Source organism: Rhinopithecus bieti, unplaced genomic scaffold (genome assembly GCF_001698545.2).
Source record: "Rhinopithecus bieti isolate Rb0 unplaced genomic scaffold, ASM169854v2 scaffold_11944, whole genome shotgun sequence".
Taxonomy (NCBI): Eukaryota; Metazoa; Chordata; class Mammalia; order Primates; family Cercopithecidae; genus Rhinopithecus; species Rhinopithecus bieti.
In genome coordinates, this window is record NW_016807378.1 from 869,219 (window position 1) to 891,952 (window position 22,734).

A 22,734-nucleotide genomic window follows, 5' to 3' on the forward strand; every position below is an offset into this window, starting at 1 on the left:
CTAATACCATGTGATTCTCTGCTCCTTTGTCTGTCTGCTCCCCTGTTCCCCTGCCATCTCTGCAAGCCTGGGGACCACAACTTGTTAACTCCTGGCTGCTCCAGGTCTGGCATGTAGTAGGCCTTTAGTAAGTGGGAAATACAATAAAGTAAAATTTGACCTAATACTTAAGGACACACTTTAGACAAGTAAAGCTAAAGGAATGGCATTGTAGATGGAGGAGCTATTGTAAGTAAAGGCAATTATAGGAAAAGATACCATTGGAGAAACAGCCAACATGAGAACTTAAATCGATTATTGACCCCAGGAAAGTGACCCCGTCCTGATGTAGACCCCAATTCCTTCACTGTCCTTTGGTTTCCATAGGATCTGTAGAGTTGTCTATACAATTGCCAACTGCCCGTTTTCTTGCTTCCCTTTTAATTTGTTTTATACACTTCAGATCTCTTTTGGTAACATTAATTATCCCTTCAAAAGGGAAATATATATATATATATGTACATATTATATATATATATGAGAGAGAGAGAGAGAGAATAAGTTTTAACAAATAATAAAATGAACACCTGTAGGTGTAGATGTATATGCCTAATATCCAGAAATTCTAGTCTTAGAAATAAAATCAAGAAGTCCCCTGCATACCTTTCATGATGTCATACCTCTGATTTCTCCTGCTGGATGGACCATTACTCTGAGTTTTATGCATATTATTCCCTTGTTTTCCTCAGAGGTTTATTGCATGTATCCACTGTTAGTTTTATAAGATTTGTACTTGACATAAATGGTATGTTGAATATAGCAATTTACTTTTCTCTCTAGTCAGTATTTGTTTATGAAACCTCTTCTTTTTGTTGCATGTAGCTATGATCAATTTATTCTCACTGTTGTATGGTATTTCATTATATAAATCAATTTCAATTCATCTATGCATTCTCCCGTCAATGGGTGTCTGAGTGGCTTCCCAGTTTTTGCTATAATGGACAGTGCTGCTATAAATATTCTTCTAAATGTCTTCTGGTGAACATGTGCCAGTTTCCTCAGAGATCCCAATCTAGGAGTGGAATTCCTAGGGCATAGTGTTTCCACATCTTTAGCTTTATTGGTATTGCCAAAGTGTTTTGCAACACGATAGTAGTAATTTTTATTCCCACCAGTAATACATAATCACACTTAACACCAGATTCTTGCCAATACTTGCTATTGGCAGATTTTAAAATTTTTTTCAATTTTATGGCTATAAAAATTGTATTTTAACCTGCATGTCTCCACTTACTAATGAGGTGGAAAGACTTTTAATATCATTATTTTGCTTTGATTTGGTTTGTTTTGACTTTTGTTTTTTGCAAGTTGGATCTCCTCTACTATGAATTGCCTGTTTACTGTCTTTTCATAGGGGCCAAATTTTAATAGCGTTTGGTTCTGATGCAGCTGACCGGCCACTTGGTCTGCTGCCAGCAAGTTGATCTTCATATTCATTACCATCTCAGCAGCTCTTACACAGCCCAGCTCACCATAGTAGGAGGTCACTCAAGCTCCCCACACCACTGGGTTCTGGGCTTCCCAGCACCTGAGGCAATCCCTGTAGCATCAGAACATGCACAGACATTAGAGTTAGGCCTACCCAGGTCTGAATCCTGCCTCTATCCTTTACTAGCTGAACAATTTTCTTACCTACTGATATAGTTTGGCTGTGTCCCCACCCAGATCTCACCTTGAACTGTAGTTCCCGTAATCCGCACATGTCATGAGAGGGACCTGGTGGGAGGAAATTGAGTCATGCTGTTCTTGTGATAGTGAGTGAGTTCTCACGAGATCTGATGATTTTATAAGGGGCTTCCCCTCACCCCCGCTTTGCTCTGCACTTCTTCTTGCTGCTGCCATATGAAGAAGGATGTATTTGTTTCCCCTTCCACCATGATTGTAAGTTTCCTGAGACCTCCCCAGTCCTGTGGAACTGAGAGTCAATTAAGCCTCTTTCCTTTATAAATTACCCAGTCTTGGGTATGTCCTTACAGCAATGTGAGAACAGACTAATATACCTACTTTGAGCTTTTATCTGTAAAACAGGAATAATACCAATCTCACAGGTTTTTTTCTCCTTATAAAATGTGGCTAAAAGTAACAACTTCAGAGGACCATTGGAATTATTAAATGAGAGAATGCATGTATAGTGCCTGCCACATGGTGGCACCATCATTCCCTCCCCTCCCCACCTGATGGCTCCTTGACTTGGGGCCCTGAATCCTAGGTTCACCCCACTTCTGCCTGTCCCAGCCTCCTGACAGGGCTTCTCTCCAGAACTCCTTTCTGCACACTCTTTTGGGACTGAGACCACACCAAGAACCTCGGCTCTTTGGATTGGGGCCCAAAGTTTAACCACTTGTTTAGACATCCTTCAGTCATGCAGCACAGAACAAGGACTTTTAAAATGGGAGTGATCTCTGTTGTGATTACTGACTAGGAACAATGCAATGAACAATTGCAACTCCTGAGAAGGGAATAAAGAGAAAATCAGTACTATCCCTGCATTTCCATAGATCAATAACCATTTCCTGAGCACCTACATTGTGATAGGTGCTGACCTGGGCAGTGACACAGAGATGAAGCAGAAATAAAGATAGAGATGAAGACGCAAAGACACACAGCAACAAGAAAATGGAGAGTGAGACAGAGAGAAAGTGAGAGAGGGGAGAGAGAAATCATATGCTTACAAAGGATTTGAGAAATTATCTGATGCAAATCTCAGTCTCACAGTTCCTCTCTCACTTGGCCTCTCTGTAACCTCTGCTGCTCCTGAGAATTCAGTTCTCTCCGTCTTGCCCTGATCTCCTGCTGAGACTTTATGATGCCACATTTTGGGCTCCTCCCTAGCTCACCACTTTTTACCATTTGCTCTGTTGGCCTCTCCTCCTTTGCATTCATCTCAACTGGCATATAACAGGTTTTGCAGCCAGACCTCTTTACTCCATATCAGACAAAGGCCCCCAAACACAAGTTGCCTCAGTGACTCACTACAATGACCCCCAAACCTAGCCCTCTTTTCTGAGATCCACATCTACATTCCAAACTGCTATCTTATCATTTTATATTTAATTCCAAACATAATTTGCCTGGATATTCCACGGCACCTCAAACCCAATTCACTTAAAGCTGAAGCAGTCATTTTCCCTGTTTTCCCTCCTTGCTCCCCTCTCAGATCTGGTCAAATGTCACTTCTTCTGTGAACACGCATGCACCTGCCTCACCCAGAAGAGGTCATCTCTGTTCTCCCCATTGCCACATCACTGTGGTCTGACCTCAGCTAGAACACCTATCAAGTTAGATGGTCTCATCCAGTTACATGCATATTCCCCAAGTAGATTTGACCCCTCAGGGCAGCTCCTATACCAAATTCTTTCTAGGTTCTCAGCATCCAGCTGAAGCCTAACACACAGCAGTTTACTGATGAAGTATGGGCTGAATGATGAGGAAATGGAGGCCCAGGGAGAAGATGAGACTACCCAGGCCACATGGCAAGTTAATGCCAGGGCCAGGACTCCAATTCTGGCCTCCTCACTCATTGCCCCATGCCTCCCTCATTGGGGCCTCTGGGGAGAAGAGGAGAAGCTGGTGAAAGGGCCAGGTTAGTTCCCATGATGGGCCCAGGAGTAGCCCACCCTGAGGCCAGCAGCCCCAAACACAAGTCCCACTTTAGGAAACTCTCCATCCCCAAATCACCCACTTCCCATCCCTTGTTGTAAACTTAATGATGCCAAGAGAACAATCTAATCAAAGCACTTTCACATCCCTAAAGAAATTGCTGCTGGAAGCACTTATAGGTAATTAGTTTTTACATGGAATGGAATGGGCCTGGGCCTGAAGCCAGACTTTCCTCATGGGCGGGCATGCAAGTGGTGATGAAGATGGCCTGGCCTGGTCATCATCTGGGCAGCAGAGCTGATGCACTGGGAGTCTGGATACAGAAGGGGCTGGCGAATGCTGAGATTCTTCCCAGGGAGTGGGAGGAAGAGCATGGAAATTGTCTTAGTCTATTTTATGCTGCTATAATGAAATACCTGAGACTGACTTCTTACAGTTCTAGAGGCTGTGAAGTCCAAGTTTCAGGAGCCCACTTGCTGTGTCATTCTGTAGTGGAAGGCAGAAGGGTAAGAGATCTTGCATAAAAGGATTGGGCGGCCATAAAACCGAACTCATCTTTTTATCAAAAGCCCACACCCAAGATATCTAACCCACATCCAAAATAACAGTATTAATCTATTCATGGGTGCAGAGCCCTCATGACCTAATCACCTCTTAAAGGTCCTGGCTCTCAACAGAGTTGCACTGGGGATTATGTTTCCAGCATATGAACCTTGGGGGACACAATCAAACCATAGTAGAACTCCTGCAGTTAAAGAACCCAAAGTGTACAGTAAGCATCATATCCGATTTATGGGCAATATTCTCCTACCGATTATTGGAAAAGCACCAGTGGTGGTTTTTAGGCAAGTATCTAAAGGACACAGGCTAATATACAAAGGCCCATCATATATCACTGGTGCTAGTCTGCTCTTCTTAGTTTTGATTTTTAGGGAGGTTTCTTTTGTTTTGTTTTGTTTTATGTGTCTAATTTTAAGGAAAGGGAGGTACAGTTGGTTGCTGAATTGTAATAATTAAATAGAATCATGGGAATGCACTGAAAACTCAGCCATAGGAGCAGGAGAGTGACCTAGAGACATCCAAATTTTCTGTTTCTTTCTGTCCTTCCAGACACCTAAAGACTACAGGAAGATACAAGATGAGTGGGAATCACAAAGTGACTGGAATCCTGCTCATTGGTCGAGGCAGGATGGACCTGTTTGTCCAGGGTATAGTTAGAGGGCAAATTCAATTATAATCAGAAAGGGGAGAAAGAGTCATGTCCAAGGAAGCAAAGACAAGAGGCAGCCCAAGGGAAAGGGCAAAGCATTTCATGGAATAAATAAACCCATGGGTCAGAGGCAGAATGCTAATGTGGACTGTACACCAGATAGGGACAAGGTTCAGGATGACGTCTGTAACAGTCTAAGGGGTTAATTAAAGACTCCCTTTATACAATGACGTGTTTGTTTTACGGAGTGGTGGTAGAGCTGAGAGCTCCATAGAAAGGTACCGAAGCTAAAATAGGCCTTCAGGATGATAATATTATCCTCCTCCAAACTAATATATCCCAGCACTCAACTTCTTTTGCTATGTCAAACAAGAATCTTTAGTTAAAAGCTAAATGGAAAAACACAAATATTAATATGTAATATGGAATGGAACAATGAATGAAAGGAATTATACAACCAGTTTGGCAGGCAAGTCAGTGACATAGAGAGAGAAAGAGACATACAGGCAGAGAAAGCAGGGATGAGTTATTAAGGTGGAAAGCAATTATGGATTGAATAACTTAAGAGTATATAAAGTAAATAATTTCCCTATTAAGCAGATGATTTTCCCTATAGCTGATTTTCAAACAAATGCTCTGAAGGTGCTTTGGGGGTGGATTTCCCTTTGGGCTGGTTTACCAGGCATGTGCTGGTAAGAACATACCAAGTTTTCAGCAAAGCACTACTGGGTGCAGCTGGGATCTGAATTGTACCCAACCTGCTTCTAGATCAGTGGTCCTCAGCCTGGTTCTTAGATGATTAGAATCATCTAGGACAGTTTTAAAGACACATATATCCAGACTTCACCACCAGAAATTTGAATGTAATTGGTCTGTGGTGCAGTCTTTGTATCATTAAGCTTTTATTTTTGTTTTTGTTTTTTTGAGACAAGGTCTCACTCTGTCGCCCAGGTTGGAGTGCAGTGATCTGCCCGCCTCAACCTCCTAAAGTGCTGGGGGTATCATTCATTTGTAAAACTCCTCAAGTAACTCTCATGGACATCCTGAGTTGAGCAGCACTGTTCCAGAGATATGTGTAATACAAGGAAGTTGCACAACCTTCAGAGCAAGAAAAGCCTGGGCTCCTTGCTGACTTGGTGAAATGAGCAAGTTATCTACCTTCTATGAGCCTCATTTTTAATCCTTAAAATAATAACGGTATCATACTTAATAATAAAATAATAAATTAAATATTGACAGCTTTTTACCTGAAATCAGTAACAAGATAAAGATATCCATTATCACTGCTCTCATTTAAAACCATACTGCCCAATGCAATCAGACAAGAAATGCAAAATAGAAGGATTGAAAAGGAGAAGCAAAACTGTCATTATTTACAGATGACATAATTGTGTACATAGAAAACCCTAATGAATCTATACACTATTAAAAACAGTAAGTAAATATAGCGAGTAATATTACTGGATACAATATCAAATTTGTATTTTTTATGTATTAGCAACAACAGAAAATAAAAATTAAAAAACACCATTTACATTTGCATGAAATCATAACTAGGAATAAATCTAAAAAAGATGTGCAAGATGCCAGCACTAAAAACTCAAAACATTGCTGAGAGAAATTAAAGACTGTATGAAGTAGAGATATGTACTTTGTTCATTGATTAGGATATTCTACATTGTTTAAGATGTCCATTTCTGGCGGGGCACAGTGACTCATGCCTGTAATTCCAGTACTTTAGGAGGCTGAGGTGAGCGGATCACCTGAGGTCAGAGAGGCTGAGGTGGGCGGATCACCTGAGGTCAGGAGTTCAAGATCAGTCTGGCTAACACGATGAAATCCCATCTCTACTAAAAATACAAAATTAGCTGGGCGTAGTGGCACACACCTGTAATCCTAGCTACTCCGGAGGCTGAGGCAGGAGAATCGCATGAACCCGGGAGGCAGAGGTTGCTGTGAGCCAGAATCATGCCACCACACTCCATCCTGGGTGACAAAGTGAGACTTCGTCTCCAAAAAAAAAAAAACAACGAGGTCCATTTCCAAAATTTAAATTTTTAAAAATCTCAATCAACATTTCAGCAGGTATTTTTGTGGACATTGACAAGCTGATTCTAAAGTGTATATAAAACAGCAAAGAAATTAAGAATTACCAAGATAATCTTAAAGAAGAACAAAGTTGGTAAATTTATGTTACCAAATAGAAAAATGTATTAGACTATAGAGGCCCAGTGCTCTATTGGCAGAAGACGAACAAAAGGGCTAATGGAACAGAAAAAAAATCCAGAAACAGACTCATGCATATATCACTATTTTTTTAAAAAAGAAAAAGGTATCACTTCAATTCAGTGTTGAAAGTATAGTCTTTTCAATAAACGGTGCTGGCTCAATTGGGTGTCCATATAGGGGAAAAATTGAATTTGTAAACCTCCCCTACTCCCCCACTCACTCCGCCCCACACACTGGCCTTGATTGTTGGTCCTGGAGCCCAGAGCCTCAACGGCCCCAGGAGAAGCCTACCTCAGGCAGCCTGATGGAGCTGCCACTGGTATTCTCATCCACCAGGGGTCGCTGTTGCACAGCACATGGGGTCCCACCGAGTCTCCGCGAATGGAGCCTGCTCCTGCAAACCCACTGCTGCACTTACGCACCCGGACTGCCTGGCAGCCCCATCCCTTCTCCAAACTCAGGTTGCACCTGGCAGGAAAGGCGTAGTCCCCGAGCCAGCAAGGCCTTCCTTCAGTCTGGAAAGTACTGGCCTGTAATCTCAGCCTAGATCTTTGTTAGAAGGGAAGAGGGCCGTTGGGGCAGTGGCTGATTTAGTTCCTGCCTCTTTGCATCCTGGCCTCCTTAAATGCCCCCACCTCAGCCATCAAGACAGACAGACAGGAGCTTTGGCATGTCGAAAGTGAACAAGCCACAATCCCTCTGGGAAGGCTCGGTCATGGGCCCTGCCCCCTTGCAAGACTGGGAAGAGTGGCAGTGACAGTGCCAGCCCCAATTCCTTTCTGCCTGTCAGAGTCACAGCACAGACAGCTAATCTGGGACCCTGGGGCTCTCTGCAAAGCCTTAGCCCATTCCCATGGGAATTGAAGGCTAGTGTTTGGGGGTGTGAGGAGTGGAGGAAGCTGATAATCCTAAATGGGTTGAGTGCCAAAGAGGGGTGAAGAGGCACCTGCAACCTTCATTCAGAGGCATTCTCTTTCTCTCTCTCTCTAAAAGCTACTCCTAGGTAAAGACAGGATTGCAAGACAAATTAAGCAGATTTTTTGCCTTGCATTCACAGCCCCTCTGTCTCTATCCAGCCTGGCTTATATATTAGAACCAACTCTAGCAAGATAGTAGCTTTGCCTTGGGTTCTGCACACTATGACACCATTCACCTAATGGGACCAGGGGGCGCACTTAGGATTAGGAGCAAAAACGCAGGGTTCTCAGTCTAGCCTCTGTCCCTCCCAGTATCTCTATCCTTTCCAGCTTCAATTTGCTCTTCTGTAAATAAGATGGAGGTGACCATCTCTCCCTGCCCTCCTTACAAAATGACTGTGAAAAGCAAATGGGCATAACGGTGAGAAAAACTGATTAAAGTGAGGGTGTTTTGCTTGCTTGAATTTTTTATTCATTTTTTGCAAAAATTAGCTGTTTCTGACCATCTGCAATCATACAGGGAGCAGACAGTGGAGAGAGACTCCTATAAAACAGCAGCTGGGGCCACAGAGCCTCCCCACCACCCCCCCTTGCAGCCCACTCCCTCCTGCCCAGGGCCTCTGGGACTTCAAGAGCGCAGTCGAGGCCTCTCTGTCTTCATCTCTCATTCAGCCCAGCACCTCAGCTGTCAGGGCCTGTTGATGCCAAGAAGCTGCCCCAGGAAATAAGGGTGGGGCGTGAGGGAGCTGCATGGAGACAGGCAGCAGTTTTTCCAGCTCTTGCCCTTGGTGATTTTCTTCTTGGACTTGAAATTGAGCCCTTCTCCCCGCTCTCCCCTCATCTTTAATTTCTGTATTGATTTTCATTAAACTCCCCCCTTGGCTCCAGCACAGGGTGAACTAACTCGTTATTTGAAAACATAAAACAAAAGGGAGGGGTGAGAATAAAAGGATGCTCTTTTGAAAGTGAGGCCATTTCTGGTCTTAAGGCTGGAAAAGACAATGACCAGAACTGTCCTGCAGGTTGTCTGAGCCTTGGGCTTTGAGTGCCCCCCACGCCTTATGGCCATAGACCTGTAGCTTCCTATCCCTAACATCTCCAGCCCCTCATCCAGACCATAGTCCCCAGTCCAACTCTAGTCTGCAGCCCCCTCTAACCCCATCCTGACCTGGCCCCATCCAACCACAATCCCTGAACCAGCAGTGCCCTGACCTTCCCTTTTACCACTCAGAGCACCTGGCACCCTGCCATAGTCATTGCAAAATCTCCAACAACCAGGTCCTTTGGGGGCAATGTGAAGTTTTCCCCAGACCAACCTGAAAAAGTGGAAACAAATGGGCATGGGAGGAGGAAAAGGAAACAAACATAGGCAGAGTGCTTTCTCCATGCAGGCATCATTGCTGCAAGACACACCCATATTGTTTCATTGCATCACCGGAGGTGGTAAGGTGGTAATCCCATTTTACAGAAGATGAGGCTGGGGTTCAGACAGGAGAAGTGACTTGCTCCCTCACCTCTCTTCAGCCTTCCCCAAACCCTGCAATCCTCCCGCTTGGTAATGGCAGTTCACCTTGCCAGCTCCAGTCCTCCAGGAAGGCTACCCTGAGCAGTCTACCCTTACCAGGTTGGGTTCATCTGCTCTTGCTGGACTGTGTGGCTCTGGGGCCCTTACTCCCTCCTTGGCCCTCATTTTCTCCCTCAGGTCTTCTTCCAAGTGAGGTCCAGAGACTACTGCCTCCTTCTTGGGGCTCCCCCAATTCACTGAACACAGAGACCCTGAAAGACTTGGAGCTCCATGGGGTGGCTCCCTGCTGTGGCGTCCCCTCTGCCCCTGCCCTTGTTAAGACTGCTTTCCTCTGGCTTGCCTGGGAGCTCCTCCCTGGCCTTTCTGGGACCAGCTTCATTGCCTCTTTGGTGCTGCCTGCACCGGCAACCCCACCAGAGGTGGGGCCTCCTGCCTATAGCCTCTGATGGCCACAGGACAGCCCTTACCACTGTCTGTCCTGCTGGGCCTCTCACCATCAGCTATCCTGGGAGGCAGGGAGCCTGTCTTTTCTCCAGAGCCCAGCACAGGGGATGGGAATGAGGAGTGATGTCAGATGAGGACACAGGGAAGGAAGGACAGATGTCCTGAAGCTTAGGATGTGGGGAGGCTGCAGCCCGGATGAGCCAGACCTCCATGTGACGGCTCTGAAAAGAAAGAATGGGGCCTCAAAAGGCCTGTCAGACACTTGTGGAGAGGCCTTTGCTGTGTGTTGGCATCTTGCCTCCATCCCTGCTTGGTGGGTTTCCATGTCGGGCCCCTGCCCAGGCCAACACAGAGAAGTCAGCTCCCAGGGAGTCATCCCTCTGCAGTCCTTGCCTCAGAAGGACCAGCTCTCCCCAGGTAGCAGAGGAAAGAGCAGGAGTTTAGAATCAGCCAGACTTGGGTTTGCATCCAAGCTCTACATTCACGACTGAGGAAACACAGTCTCCTAGTCTCAGTTTCCTTATCTGTTAAAGGGAAAGGCTGTGAGGACTCATCCCCCCACCCCACCCAGCTTCTCCATGTGTGCACTTCACTGCAACTTTGACCAGGCCGGCCCCTCTCCCACATGCCAGCCCTCCCTTCCCCACCAGACCCTAACCTTCCATTCATTTTCAGAGTCACAGTGATTAGCATTGTACCTGCCACAATCACAGTAGCCACCATTTATTCACTGCCTACTCTGTGCCAAGCATCATATTACTATACATGAGGAAGATTTTATAGGTTCATTTTACTGATCAAGAAACTATGCTAAGAAAATCTCCCAGGATAACATATCCAAGCTCACAGTGAGAAAAATCTGCTCAAACCCAGGATTGCCTGACTCTAGTTCCCGGTCTCTCCACTGTAATAGGCTGCTTCAATGATAAAAGAAGGAATTTGTAGAGTGAATTAATGGTGGACTTTGTGAGAGAACAAATGAGTGAGTAAGTTTACTTATTATTTTATTTTATTTTATTTATTTTTTTAACAGTATCTAGCTATGTTGCCCAGGCGAGTCTGGCTTCATGCAATGCTCCTGCCGCACCGTCCTAAAGCACTGGAATTTGAGTGAGTTTAAAAGTAAGTGAATGACTGACTGGCAAACAGAAGGAATGAAGCAGCAGAGATGAAGTGACTTCCTGTGAGTAAGTGAATGAGACCATGACTGAATCTATGACCACACAAGTCCCCCAAACCGGGCAAGGCTCAGGCATGACACAGCAGTAACTGGAATGGATGCAGTGACCTGTCTAGACCCACAACTCCGCTGGAGACTGTGCAGGATTTAATGAACCTCTTCAAGGTTGAAGGAAAGGAGGGGGAAGCCACACAACAGAGACGAATTTCACCAAATCCAGCACATTTCCCACTGCCAATTAATTAAGCAAACCTCAGTGAGAAGGCCAGGCCAGTAAATCAGGAAGGGAAGGCTGGAACTTTGATGTGATCTAATTAGGCCATGAACTATGCCCAGCGAGTGGGTGGCTGGCAAGAGCCCCAGGGAACCACACTTCCCCACTCCACCTTCACTCACCTGTCACTCTGTGGTTTCTACAATCCAGCCTGTGCCTGGTCTTCACCATCTTCCATCCTCAACACTGACAATGGCCAACCTCACCAGAGCCTCTGTGGGCAGGGCTGAGCAGCCCAGGTCACAGAGGGTGGCAAGCGTGGACTGGACCCAGAGAGGGCACATAGGTGGAGAGTCGGGGAGATTAAGGCCCTCACAGATGTCTCTAGAACGTCTCACAACTTTGGAAGCAATATGATATGGAGGAAAAGAGCATGGACAGTGGCCTCACAATATCAGATTTTGAGTCCTGGGTCTGCACAATGGTTAATAGCCCAGGCTAGCTCTCGCCCAGCAGAGCTGGAATTATATTACTGCCTGGGCCATTTTTTAGCTGTGTGCAGTTGAGCAAGTTGCTTCGTGTCTCTGAGTCTCCCTTTCTTCTGTAAGCAGTGGGGATATAACAGGATGGTAGGGAATAAATGACTTGATGAAAGGAGGGGCTTAGCAAAGTGCTTGCCCAAAGCAAGTATTTGATATATGTTAGTTATTGTTCCTCTCATCATGGTCATGACATCCTCCTTACCTGCTAGAACTGGGCTCAGCAAGGATTTTCTACAGATGGCCAGAAAGTAAATATTTTTGGCTTTCCAGACTATATGGTCTCTGTTGCAACTATTCAGTTCTGCTGTTTTGGTATGAAAGCACATAGAGAACACCCAAACAAAAGAGTGTAGTTGTGTTCTAATAAAACTATGAGCTGAACTTCGAATTTCACATAAGTTTTCAAGGGACACAAAATTTTATTCTTCTTCTGTTTTTTTCCAACCATTTAAAATGAAAAAAAAAAATCATTCTTAGCTGATGGGCCATACAAGGCAGATAGTAGGCTGAATTTAGCCCATGGACCATAACTTGCTATCTTCTAGACTAGAATGTAAGCTCCATGAAGACAAGGAGTTTTGTCTGTTTTGTTCACTGTTATACTCCCAGCTCCTAAAACAGTGCCTGGCAAATAGCAGATTGGAAATATTTGCAGAATGAATGAATTACATAATGTATGATTTCACACAAGAAGTCATTTCACCTCTCTGGATGTCAGTTTTCTCATCCATACTATGGGGACACTTTCAAACCTGAAGTAAGCATCAGATGAAATTAGAATCCATGTGGGGTCACTTTGCAAGCTCTACAACTGCTATACAATGTAGTTGTTATTTCTGATCACTCAGGGGCCCTTGCCAGGGCAAGTCTTATTCCTCTTCAGTGCCTGGCAAAGAGGAAATATTTCATGAGTGTCTGTGTATTATAAGTAATCTGTCCTGGAGGGGAGAAATGTCCAGGTAAGCTACTATCCCCTATGCCAGTTGGGGGTGTGAGGGGTTAGCACATTGGCCAGGAACAGCAAGGCGGTCTGGGATTAAGCTGCAGGGACCTTTTCAGTGCTCTCAGAGTAACCATTAAACTAGCGAGGTCGTGACACACACTGGGTGTTGGACTATGGCAGATGTGGGTCCAAATTCTGGCTCCAATACTTACTATGTTATTTAGGCAAGTCACTTAAACTATCTGGGATTCCATTTCCTTATCTTTAAGATGGAGATACTAATAGTGCTCACCTCACAAGGTTCTGGTGCATTAATGAAAGGACATATGTAGTGGACTAGCTCAGCACCTGGCACGTAGTAACCCCCCAGACTATGAGCATCTCTTTCTCCTTTTGCTCAACTGGGCAGGGTCTGAATCCCAGGCTAGGACCTGGGCCATCTGTACTGGGAAAGACACATTAAAGCACTCTGGCATTTGAGCAGCATCAGATAGGTGAAAGGAAAAATGCCTCCAGCTGTCCCAGCTGCACATGTTTTCAGCTCTAAACAAACAAACGAAAACCCTGCTGTTTTTCTTCCCTGAATTGAAAACTTCCTTCTGCACTGCAAGCTCACTAAAGTCATACAATCTGCTGCTTTTGGAGAGCTGGTGATCCCAAGCTCCTTTTATCTTCTCCTCCCATTTTCCCTGCCAACCAGACAGGAAAGGTGAGAAACAAACCCCATTTGGTTGTTTGTACACTATCCAAGAAAGAACAAGTTTTATAGGAGAAGGGAGGGAATTATTCAGAACATGAAGTTGAGCATGCTCAATGAATTTCCTTTGTCAAGTCCACCTGTCTGTCTCTCCCTCTCTCTCTCACCACCCTCCCCATTCCTCTATTTTGCCATATAAGAGAGCACACGCATAGCATGTCTGTGCTCACACAATCAGACAGGCCACTGGAATAGAGATAACTGTAATTGGTTTCAGTCTTATGAGACTTGGATTTGGCTTTTGGTTCTCTCATTTAATAGCTATATGACCTTGAGTTAGTCACTTCTCTCCTCAGAGCCTCGCTACCCAATGAGTAGCACAACGAAGGAGTAAGCATGGATTTCTCACCTTCAAATCTAGTGCTTATAGCAACTAGATGTGAAAACTTCCAACCCAGTGGGAAGAGGGCACTCTGTCTAAAAAGCTGGCACTAGCTCCTCTACTATCTTGCTCTGTCACCTCAGGCAAATTACTTCCCTATTCTGACCTGTAGCCTTGTCATCTGTAAAATAAGCAGGTTCCCTATCCACATTCCATCCTTAGCTAAGAGCATCTCTAAGCTCATGATTCTATGACCCTGTCCCGATAATCTGAGTAGATTTGGAAGGAGGCAGGGTAAAAAGTAAGATGACCATTTGTCTAGGAGTCCAGACCAAAGTGAAGAAACTGAGGGTAGGGTGGAGTTATTTGGGCTGCCAGGACTAGACTGTGGGACATGGAGGCAGAGGACAGACAGCAGTTTGCTGGCCCCTGTCCCCATTTAGACCAGCTCACAGGAACAGACTCAGATCCTACCCCAAATCCTGCAGGTACCACCATAGTACCAGGACACACCAGGCCTTTCCACTTTTCTATAAGAATTTTCAGCATCTTTCCTGGAAACTTGGTTGGGAAACCCCAGATTTCAGCCCCTGCCTCCCAGCCCTCCTGGCTGGAGTCTCCAAGAGCCTATCCACAAGCTCAGACTCACACATGTCTGAATAGAGGAGCAGCCTCAGCCCCACAACCAGGGAAGGGGTCGGGGTGGCTGCAATTAGTTATGTCACCATAGATCAGGCTTGAGCAGAGGCATTAGGGCCTATCTGATCACCACCTTCCTTCTCTAACCCTACCCTACTCCCATGCCATCTTGGCCCAGGGAGCACTTGGACTGGGGCTTCCACCTCCCTCACCCAAGCCCACTGGTCTTTAGTGGAGAGGAGTCCCATTTGCTCTCCCAGGCACCCAGTGCTGCCCTTCTCTTGCCCAGGATCTGGATCCTCTTCCATCTTCAGGAGGCCTGCTGTGGGTGAAGAATCAACCACCCTGAACCCCAGCAGCACCCCTGACTTGCCTGCCTTCTACCATGTTCCACCCACAGCAGTCTCCCCAGTTGTCACCCCACCTAGGAAGTGCTGAGTGCCCCTTTGAGCCCTGCCTTTCCTGCTCAGGCTCCTCAGTCCCCATCTCCTTCACCTCTTCGCCAACTCCCAGAGTCCAGGTCCCAGCAGCCCTATCTAAATGGTGCCTGGGAAAAGGACTACTCAGGGCATTTGCTCCATGAAAAGGAACAGATGGCTACCATGAGGCCTAGCCCTCACCGCTACCTGGCTTGAGGAGCTCAGGTACCACCCAGCCAGCTGTCCTTACCTTCTCCAGCTGGTGGACACCCTCTTCCACGCAGCAGATGGAGGCCAGTGTGCGGAGCGCCTGGGGGTACAAGCACCGGAAAGTGTCCTGCCGGCAAACCTTGAAGAGTGCTACAACCCCACCCTCCTGCCAAGAGAAAGAAATATCACATCATCTTATTACTGTTGACCTTGTCTGGGGCTAACTCAAGAATAAGTGACATCCCTGATTCGCCAGATATGCTTTCGGGTCCTCCCTGCCTCCAGCAATCACCGCCCCGCACACACTTAACACACTTACGCTCACATGTTCACATGTATGCTACCCAGAAATGCTGGTTCCAGAAATAATGTTACCCTTTATAGTCCAAGCTGGAGATGGGATACCATAAATGCTTCTGGGGCTCGGGAGCCAGGGGCCAAGGCAGGCATATTTGCTAGGGCTGGCAATCAGAACCCTTCAACAGGGTTCCCAAACATCTGGCAACTCCCTTGGAGCAACCCCCCGTAGAGCAGGCCTGGAGTCACAGGAAGCAGGTCCTAGAAACCAATCTGAGGCAGGTGGGAGGAACTGACTAGCTCTCCCTCTCCTAACAGTCACCAGCCTATTCCTCGGATCCTTCCAACTGCTGTGGGAGGCAGGCAAAAAAAAGGTTTCATTTATATTAGCACTACCATTTCCTCCCATTTTTTGATCGAAAAAGCTGAAGTCCAGATGGGTAAAATAATTCAGCCTATATTCACAACATCATTTTCACTCCTTTACTCCTGTTTGTGTATGTGTGTGTGTATGTGTGTACAACCCTTTTAAAAACAATCATCCCAGCTCTTGAGTGTGGTGAATATGTCCTTTTCGCTTTGTGAGAGCTGTTTATGGAAACTTCTTTCCAGTAAAGTGTTTACCATCAGGCAAGAATCTGGGAGTGTGGAGCTCATTGTCCAGGTGCCCTGCTAACTAGTCAGACTTACTCATAATAATCACTGGAGCCAACCTTAGCTCTGGGAGCAAAGTGAGCCAAGAGATCACTAGAGTGACTAATCAAGGTGCCAAGCAAACCAGTGGCAACACTAACTGGGGCATTTAGAATGGCAGGAATTGGATATCCCACATCTAGCTTTGCCCAGATCTCTCCCTCTTTCCCTCCCTGAAGGCTGGCAGGGTGCCTAGGGTTGGCAGCAGTAAAGAATGTGTGAGCAACTGATCTGAACTGGGTCCCTTAGGGCACTAGCCTTGAACCTCATCACTCCTGGGTCTAACTAACCTCCTTGTACCAGTTCCCAAAACTAAGCAAGATGTTACAGGAAGAAGGGAAGTCCAGCAAAAGACCATCCTCTGTCAGGTTTTTGAGAATTCTGACAACAAAACCACCTACTATGTGCCAGGCTCAGTTCCATGTATGCTGAGGATGCAGCAGTGAGTGGCTGATAAAACAATGAATGGACAATTGGAAGCAGCAGCCCAGCACAGGTTCACCAAATTAGCTCAATCCCAGATCTTCCCTCCCTCTCCATCCCACAATGATAGGCTCGTGGGCCCTTTTCATTCTAAGAGTTTTGTTGCTGGTCACTTCAGGGGTCAAGATGAAGATACCCAACTCTGGAGGAGTTCATAATTTCTGACATTTTATAATCAACTAAGAGTGATCACAATTTATATATTCCTACTTATCTTTGGGGTGGTTGAATTCCCCTCATTTCTTTTGGTGTGAAAGGGCATAACTTAGGCCTAGTACATTCATTCACGCATTCACAAATGTTAATGGTTTATTATAGGCCAGACATTACACTGGACACTGAGCAAGACTGCTTCAGTCCCATCCTTAATAAACTCATGGTCTCATAGAGAAGGCAGATGATTTTAAAAGTTGGTATAAAGCTGGGTAGAGGGGCAATGACATGTGGTTGGGGGTGCAGGGTTAAAAGAACACAGAGCAGAAGCCCTAACATGCTTGGAGTATAGGGAGTTGTAGAAGGGTCAAGACAGAACCACTCTGATTTTAAGTGCACATAATTACTTCAGTAAAAATGTCTGGCATGAGACAGACACTTACCCCTCTGATTCCTTGTTTCACAACCTTTACTCCTGCCTTCATACTTTCCCATAGTTCCTGGGACATCTGCAAGAGGATTCTACATCCAGACCTCAGACAGTCACTGAAGCAAAACCAAGTTACTCTTTAGAATGAGAAGAAAAGAAATGGAACTCCTGAGCTCACCTCAGCCAGCGCTGCTGGTCATTTCTAGCCTTCCTCCAGATGTAAATATACATTCATATATATGGATATATATATTTATATATGTGTGTGCTTATATTTAAACATACATATTGTATAACTATTATTTCTCCATATATGTAGACAGATGAGAGAGAGAGAGATGACTGATTGATAGACATTTACATCTGAAGCAGACAATGAAGAAACAGTGCCAAAGAATGCGCATGCCTGAGCCAGGATGAATGTGGCAGCCCTCCTTTGGCTCAGGAGGCACCGAGTCCAGCACAACTATATTTAAGCCTCTGCATGCATTTGCACTGGATTCTCATTACCTCTTTCTCAAGCCTGTGAAAAAATGGCCTTCTTAGCACTTTTAGCTACCAGGAGAGGGAGGGGGAAATTCCTGGATCCGAAAGAAGGAGATTCTGGTCCAAATCCTGGCTTTCCTGCTGGTTAAGTTTGGCTAAAAATGGGCTATGATAGTTATATGTCTGAGCTGTTGGGGGTGCAATTGAGTTAGTGCATGTGGAAAGGCCTAGTACCTGGTTCTGGAGAGTGTATAAGGGTCAGGCTATGTGAGGCTTCCTGGTTAGACGAATGTCTCACATCCTCATGAAGGAGGCCCTGAGGGCTAGGATATGTGGGAGGAGAGAGAAGGAAGGAGGCCACAGAGGAAATAAGATGGATTGGTCTTGAGGACCACTCTGGAGCCCCCATTCAAGAACCAAGTACAGCACTCATCCTGGAGTGAAGCTGGGAATGGCCTGAGCTAGCAGAATCACATTGTTGGCTAAAGCTTGTTTAATTTTATAGAAAGCTCTGGGCTCAGAGCCCAGCCACATAACAGTATGAATTATTCAGAGAGATTTGGGATGAGCTGTCATAAAGTGGGAAGAGATCACTTGTGGGGTGTGTGGGCTGGTGGTGGAAGGAATAACAGAGGAGCTAGTGGTGGGGGGGATAATTTTGATGAAGCCCAGAGGAGTTTTCTGTGCCCTGCACAGGGGAAGGGATGGAGTTTGCCACCATCATCACAGAGAGGTCTGGGCTTATTCTTTAGCCTTCAGAGGAACCCAAGAAGCTGAGAGGACAAGCCTCAGACAGGTTACCCATGTTTTCTCCCAGAGGCAGCTAAGATAGATGAAGGACCCAAACAAACAAAACAGCAGGCAGCAAAGAGGTGGATGAGGAAGGCCACTAGGTCACTGCCCCACACTGTCACAACACTGGGTACATCTACTGAGCATCCAGGGTGAGGATGCTGTGCAGGGCATGCCAGGGACTTCCAGCTCCTGCATCCCTGTCAGAACTGGAAACCCAAACACAGTAATTCTATGGGAGGAATTAGTTTCCCATCTTCTCCCAGAGAGAAGATTCAGGAAGGACTCCCTTTTCCAGCCCAGAAAAATGGATGAAAAGATGAGATGGAAAGATGGAAGTCCTCCCTGAATCTTTTTCTCTGCTTCAACACTCTGTCTACTTCATCCTTTAGACCTGAAATATCAGAAGGTTGAGATTAAGATTCTGGAATCTGTAGACCTGGTTAAAATCCCAGCTCTGCTTTCATATGTGTGACCTTGAATAAATTATTTATATTCTTTCTGAAACTCTGTTTCTTCATCTTCAAAATTGGAATTATAATTATGACAAATCAAAAGACTGTTGGAGAATCAGATGAGATGGTGAATAGAAAGCATAGCATCATGCTTGAGTAAACAATGGGCATGGAAGGTTGGTGGGAGAAAGGAAGAGAGTGGGAAGGAAGAAGTGAGAAGAAGAGGAAGAGGAGGGGCTGCTGAGAAGCAGTTCAGAACAGTAACCAGATGCGTAGTCTTTGCTGCCAAACAGCCAGGTTCAAATTCCAGTTCAGTCACTTACTAGCTTTGGACCTTTTCACTGTCTTAGCTCCCTCACCTGGAAAATGAGGGTAGATCCTGCCTACCACAGAGGATCATTGGGAGGTTAAAATATGTTATTTGTATAAAGCCCTTAAAACATTATCTGGCACAAAGTGAGTGCTATAAAACTAAATTTCTTATTACTACTGCTACTACAGTTGTCATCACAACCATCATCATCAGAGTTGATCACTTTTGGCTTCAGAAAGCTCATTTTCTCCCATTTGTCCCCAGCTCCTGCCAATGCCTCCCAGTTTTGACCTCCACCAGCCTCATACCCAGAGCAAGCAAGCTGATTACTGTGCAGTGGACCAGGAGCAGAAAAAGAGGAAATACTGATTAGGAGGGAGACAGATTTGTTGTAGCAGGGTTTTGCCTGGAAAGGGAAAGACTCTAGATTTTAACTAACTGAGCTGCTGAAATGGAAATAGCACTGACTCTAGAGCTGGACAAATTTGGTTTCAAATGTCAACTGCTCAAGGTATTCAACCACTGTGAGTCCTGGAGTTCTAACCTGTAAAACAGGGTCACTGATACACTTCTCAGAGGGGTTATGTAGATAAGATACAACAACTGTGTGAAAGTCCCTGCACAGGGCCTAGACACATAGGAAGCCACCAACAAATAGTAATTATTATCGTTGTTGTTAATATTCAGTAAGACTCAAGTATTCTCTCGGCAGGCTCTGGAGGGTGTGGCCCATGTAAATAATCAAATGATCATTCCAAATCTTTAAACAACTCCTGGTCATGGCTCTTGAGAGGCCAGAGGAGTGCTAGGGGCATGGGAGATCCCTGAGTAGCTGAGGAGGTGATAGAACAGCTGAGAAGCCTGTAGACAGAAATGTAGGAAGTGATGACTAAACGTGGCAAATAGTTCACCTTAGCCTTCTGTTTTAAAAAGGAATAGGATAAAAGTAAAATTGCATCCTTACTTTTCCCGTGAAAACACTGGGAAAGCCAGGCAGCATGGTAGATTTGGAAGGTGTCTTAAATATACAGTCCAGCATTCTCAGGCCACAAAGGTACCAAGGAGGAGTTAATCCCCAGTGGTCTGGCCAACTTCCTTCGGTGAGCTAGCAGTAGAGCTGGGATGAGAGCTGCCCTCTCGTCCCAACCCAGGCCTTTTCCCCTGTTTCTACCACTGGAAATGTTTGGGATTAATGTTTAACTGGAGTTAAGGCCTGGTCCTGACAGGAGACTAAATCTGCAGGAGGCCAAACATCATCTTGGCTTACAACCAAATACATGTCTCCTCTCTGCTTTCCTGAACATGAAGCTCAAATTCTGGCAGATGGTAGGAGCTGTCTATATCAAGCGGCACATGGAAACAGACTTTGAGTGCTCAGGTCCTGAAACAGAACACCCAGAGCTTCAGAGCTACTGTCAAGCAAAGTTTCCTTCCCAGGAAATTTCTAAAGCCCATTCTTTACAAAACATAAAATATCTTCAGACCCCATGCGCCATTCAGAAGAAGTCCTTATCCCACCCAGACCACCTCAGATCCACACAGAGAACCCAAACCCAGCACGTGTTTGCAACTCATTTTGAATGGGAAAAATGGTAATTGTTCCAAAAGAAATTCAGCTACTTACTGTTGGGAGTTAATCATTAAACTAACGTTAAGTCAGTTTCAGCTAAGAGGTTGGAGCTGTTTGCTGTTCCCCAACAGCACCAAGACAAAAATCTACAGTCAACCCTCTGGACCAAGCTAAATGTTTGAATCACAGAATCCTTGGAGAAAACAGATCCAATACTATCTCCTCCATCCCCTTTGCCCCAACACCACTACAAGTTCTTCAGGTTAAATACATTTAAATGACTCCCAAAAGAGAGTAGAGGTCCTCAACCTGCACAGCACAGTAGAATCACTTGGAAAGCTAAAATATTCATCCCAGGACCTACTACAGACCAATTAAATCAGAATCCGAAAAATTTTAAAGCTCTCTAGTAGTTCAATTGTGTATCCAGGATTGAGAACTCCTGAGTCACACTTTGGCTCAAGAACCTGAAGGGTCAAGGATTGAACCAGAAGTCACCACTGTGGTGTTTAGGACCATGAACTCTGAATTAAAATTAAAGAGGTTGAGACTGGGGTTCAATTCTGTCTTGACCCCTTGTCAGCTGCATGATCCTGAATAAGCTCCTTAAACCATTTCCTCAACTATTGATGGTAACAACATGGTACCTTCTTCATAGGATGGTTTTGTGATTTAAAAGAAAGGAAGTATGCAATGCATTAAAGACAAAACACAGCAACACTCAAATGTTAGCTATTGCTATTACATATAATTCACTTCTGCACTCACAAGAATTGATGAGGATTTACGCTGCTCTACTATTAAGATTGCTTTATGGGCTTAGATCAGTGATTTTGCGTCTTTAGAACTACTTGTAGAGCTTGTTAAAATGAAGATTCTCAGGTATTACCCAAGGACCACAGGGAATCTTGGGTATGGCACAAGTATCTGGGTTTTCCACAAATTCTCTGAGGGACTGCAATACAGAGTAGGCACTGGGAACCACTGTTGCTGGGGCATCTTCCTGTGACTATCATCTTAAGTCTATTGAAGGACGTAACTTTGCTACCAATTAGATCGCTGGTTCTGTCTCCAATGGTGATGTCATATTTCAAGTGAAAAAGAATGGAAATCAGAAACAAAAGACCTTTCTGAGGTCCTAGGGCTACCAGTTGCCTATATTTGCTCTAAGTGTCTTGAAGCTGAGTTCAGGGGCAAGTTAACCATGAAGCTAATGAATTACAACTCCCATTGTAATTAATGAAAGCCACCATCCTTTTTGATTTAGTCTTCCTCTAATGTAGTATTGGAGTGGCTGCAGGCATTTTTCAGATCCAGCTATGAAGTTGAGTGTGAGAGGCATGCTTTGTTTTAGTTTGGTGGGATATGTTAATGTGGTTGGCATCACTTTCTCATGTAGGTGAATTCCTGCAAACCAACCTGGTATGGAATTGCCTTCCAGAAGACAGTGTGGCGATTCATCAAGGATCTAGAACTAGAAATACCATTTGACCCAGTGATCCCATTACTGGGTATATACCCAAAGGATTATAAATCATGCTACTATAAAGACACATGCACATGTATGTTTATTGCGGCACTATTCACAATAAAAAAGACTTGGAACCAACCCAAATGTCCATCAAGGATAGACTGCATTAAGAAAATGTGGCACATATATACACCATGGAATACTATGCAGCCATAAAAAAGAATGCGTTCATGTCCTTTGTAGCGACATGGATGAAGCTGGAAACCAATATTCTGAGCAAACTATTGCAAGGACAGAAAACCAAACACTGCACGTTCTCACTCATAGATGGGAATTGAAAAATGAGAGTACCTGGACACAGTGCAGGGAACATCACACACTGGGGCCTATCATGGGGTGGG

At 45.1% G+C, this 22,734-nt stretch overlaps 1 protein-coding gene across 4 annotated transcripts in view; it reads right to left on the reverse strand.

Moving 5' to 3' along the window:
* INSC (INSC spindle orientation adaptor protein) overlaps positions 1-22,734 on the reverse strand; it is a 135,071-nt gene that overhangs the window by 26,383 nt on the left and 85,954 nt on the right. For all 4 annotated transcript variants that reach the window (XM_017881613.1, XM_017881616.1, XM_017881614.1 and 1 more), the window contains one exon: positions 15,231-15,356. In XM_017881613.1, the coding sequence (XP_017737102.1) occupies positions 15,231-15,356 (126 nt within the window). The remainder of the gene's footprint in view (positions 1-15,230; positions 15,357-22,734) is intronic.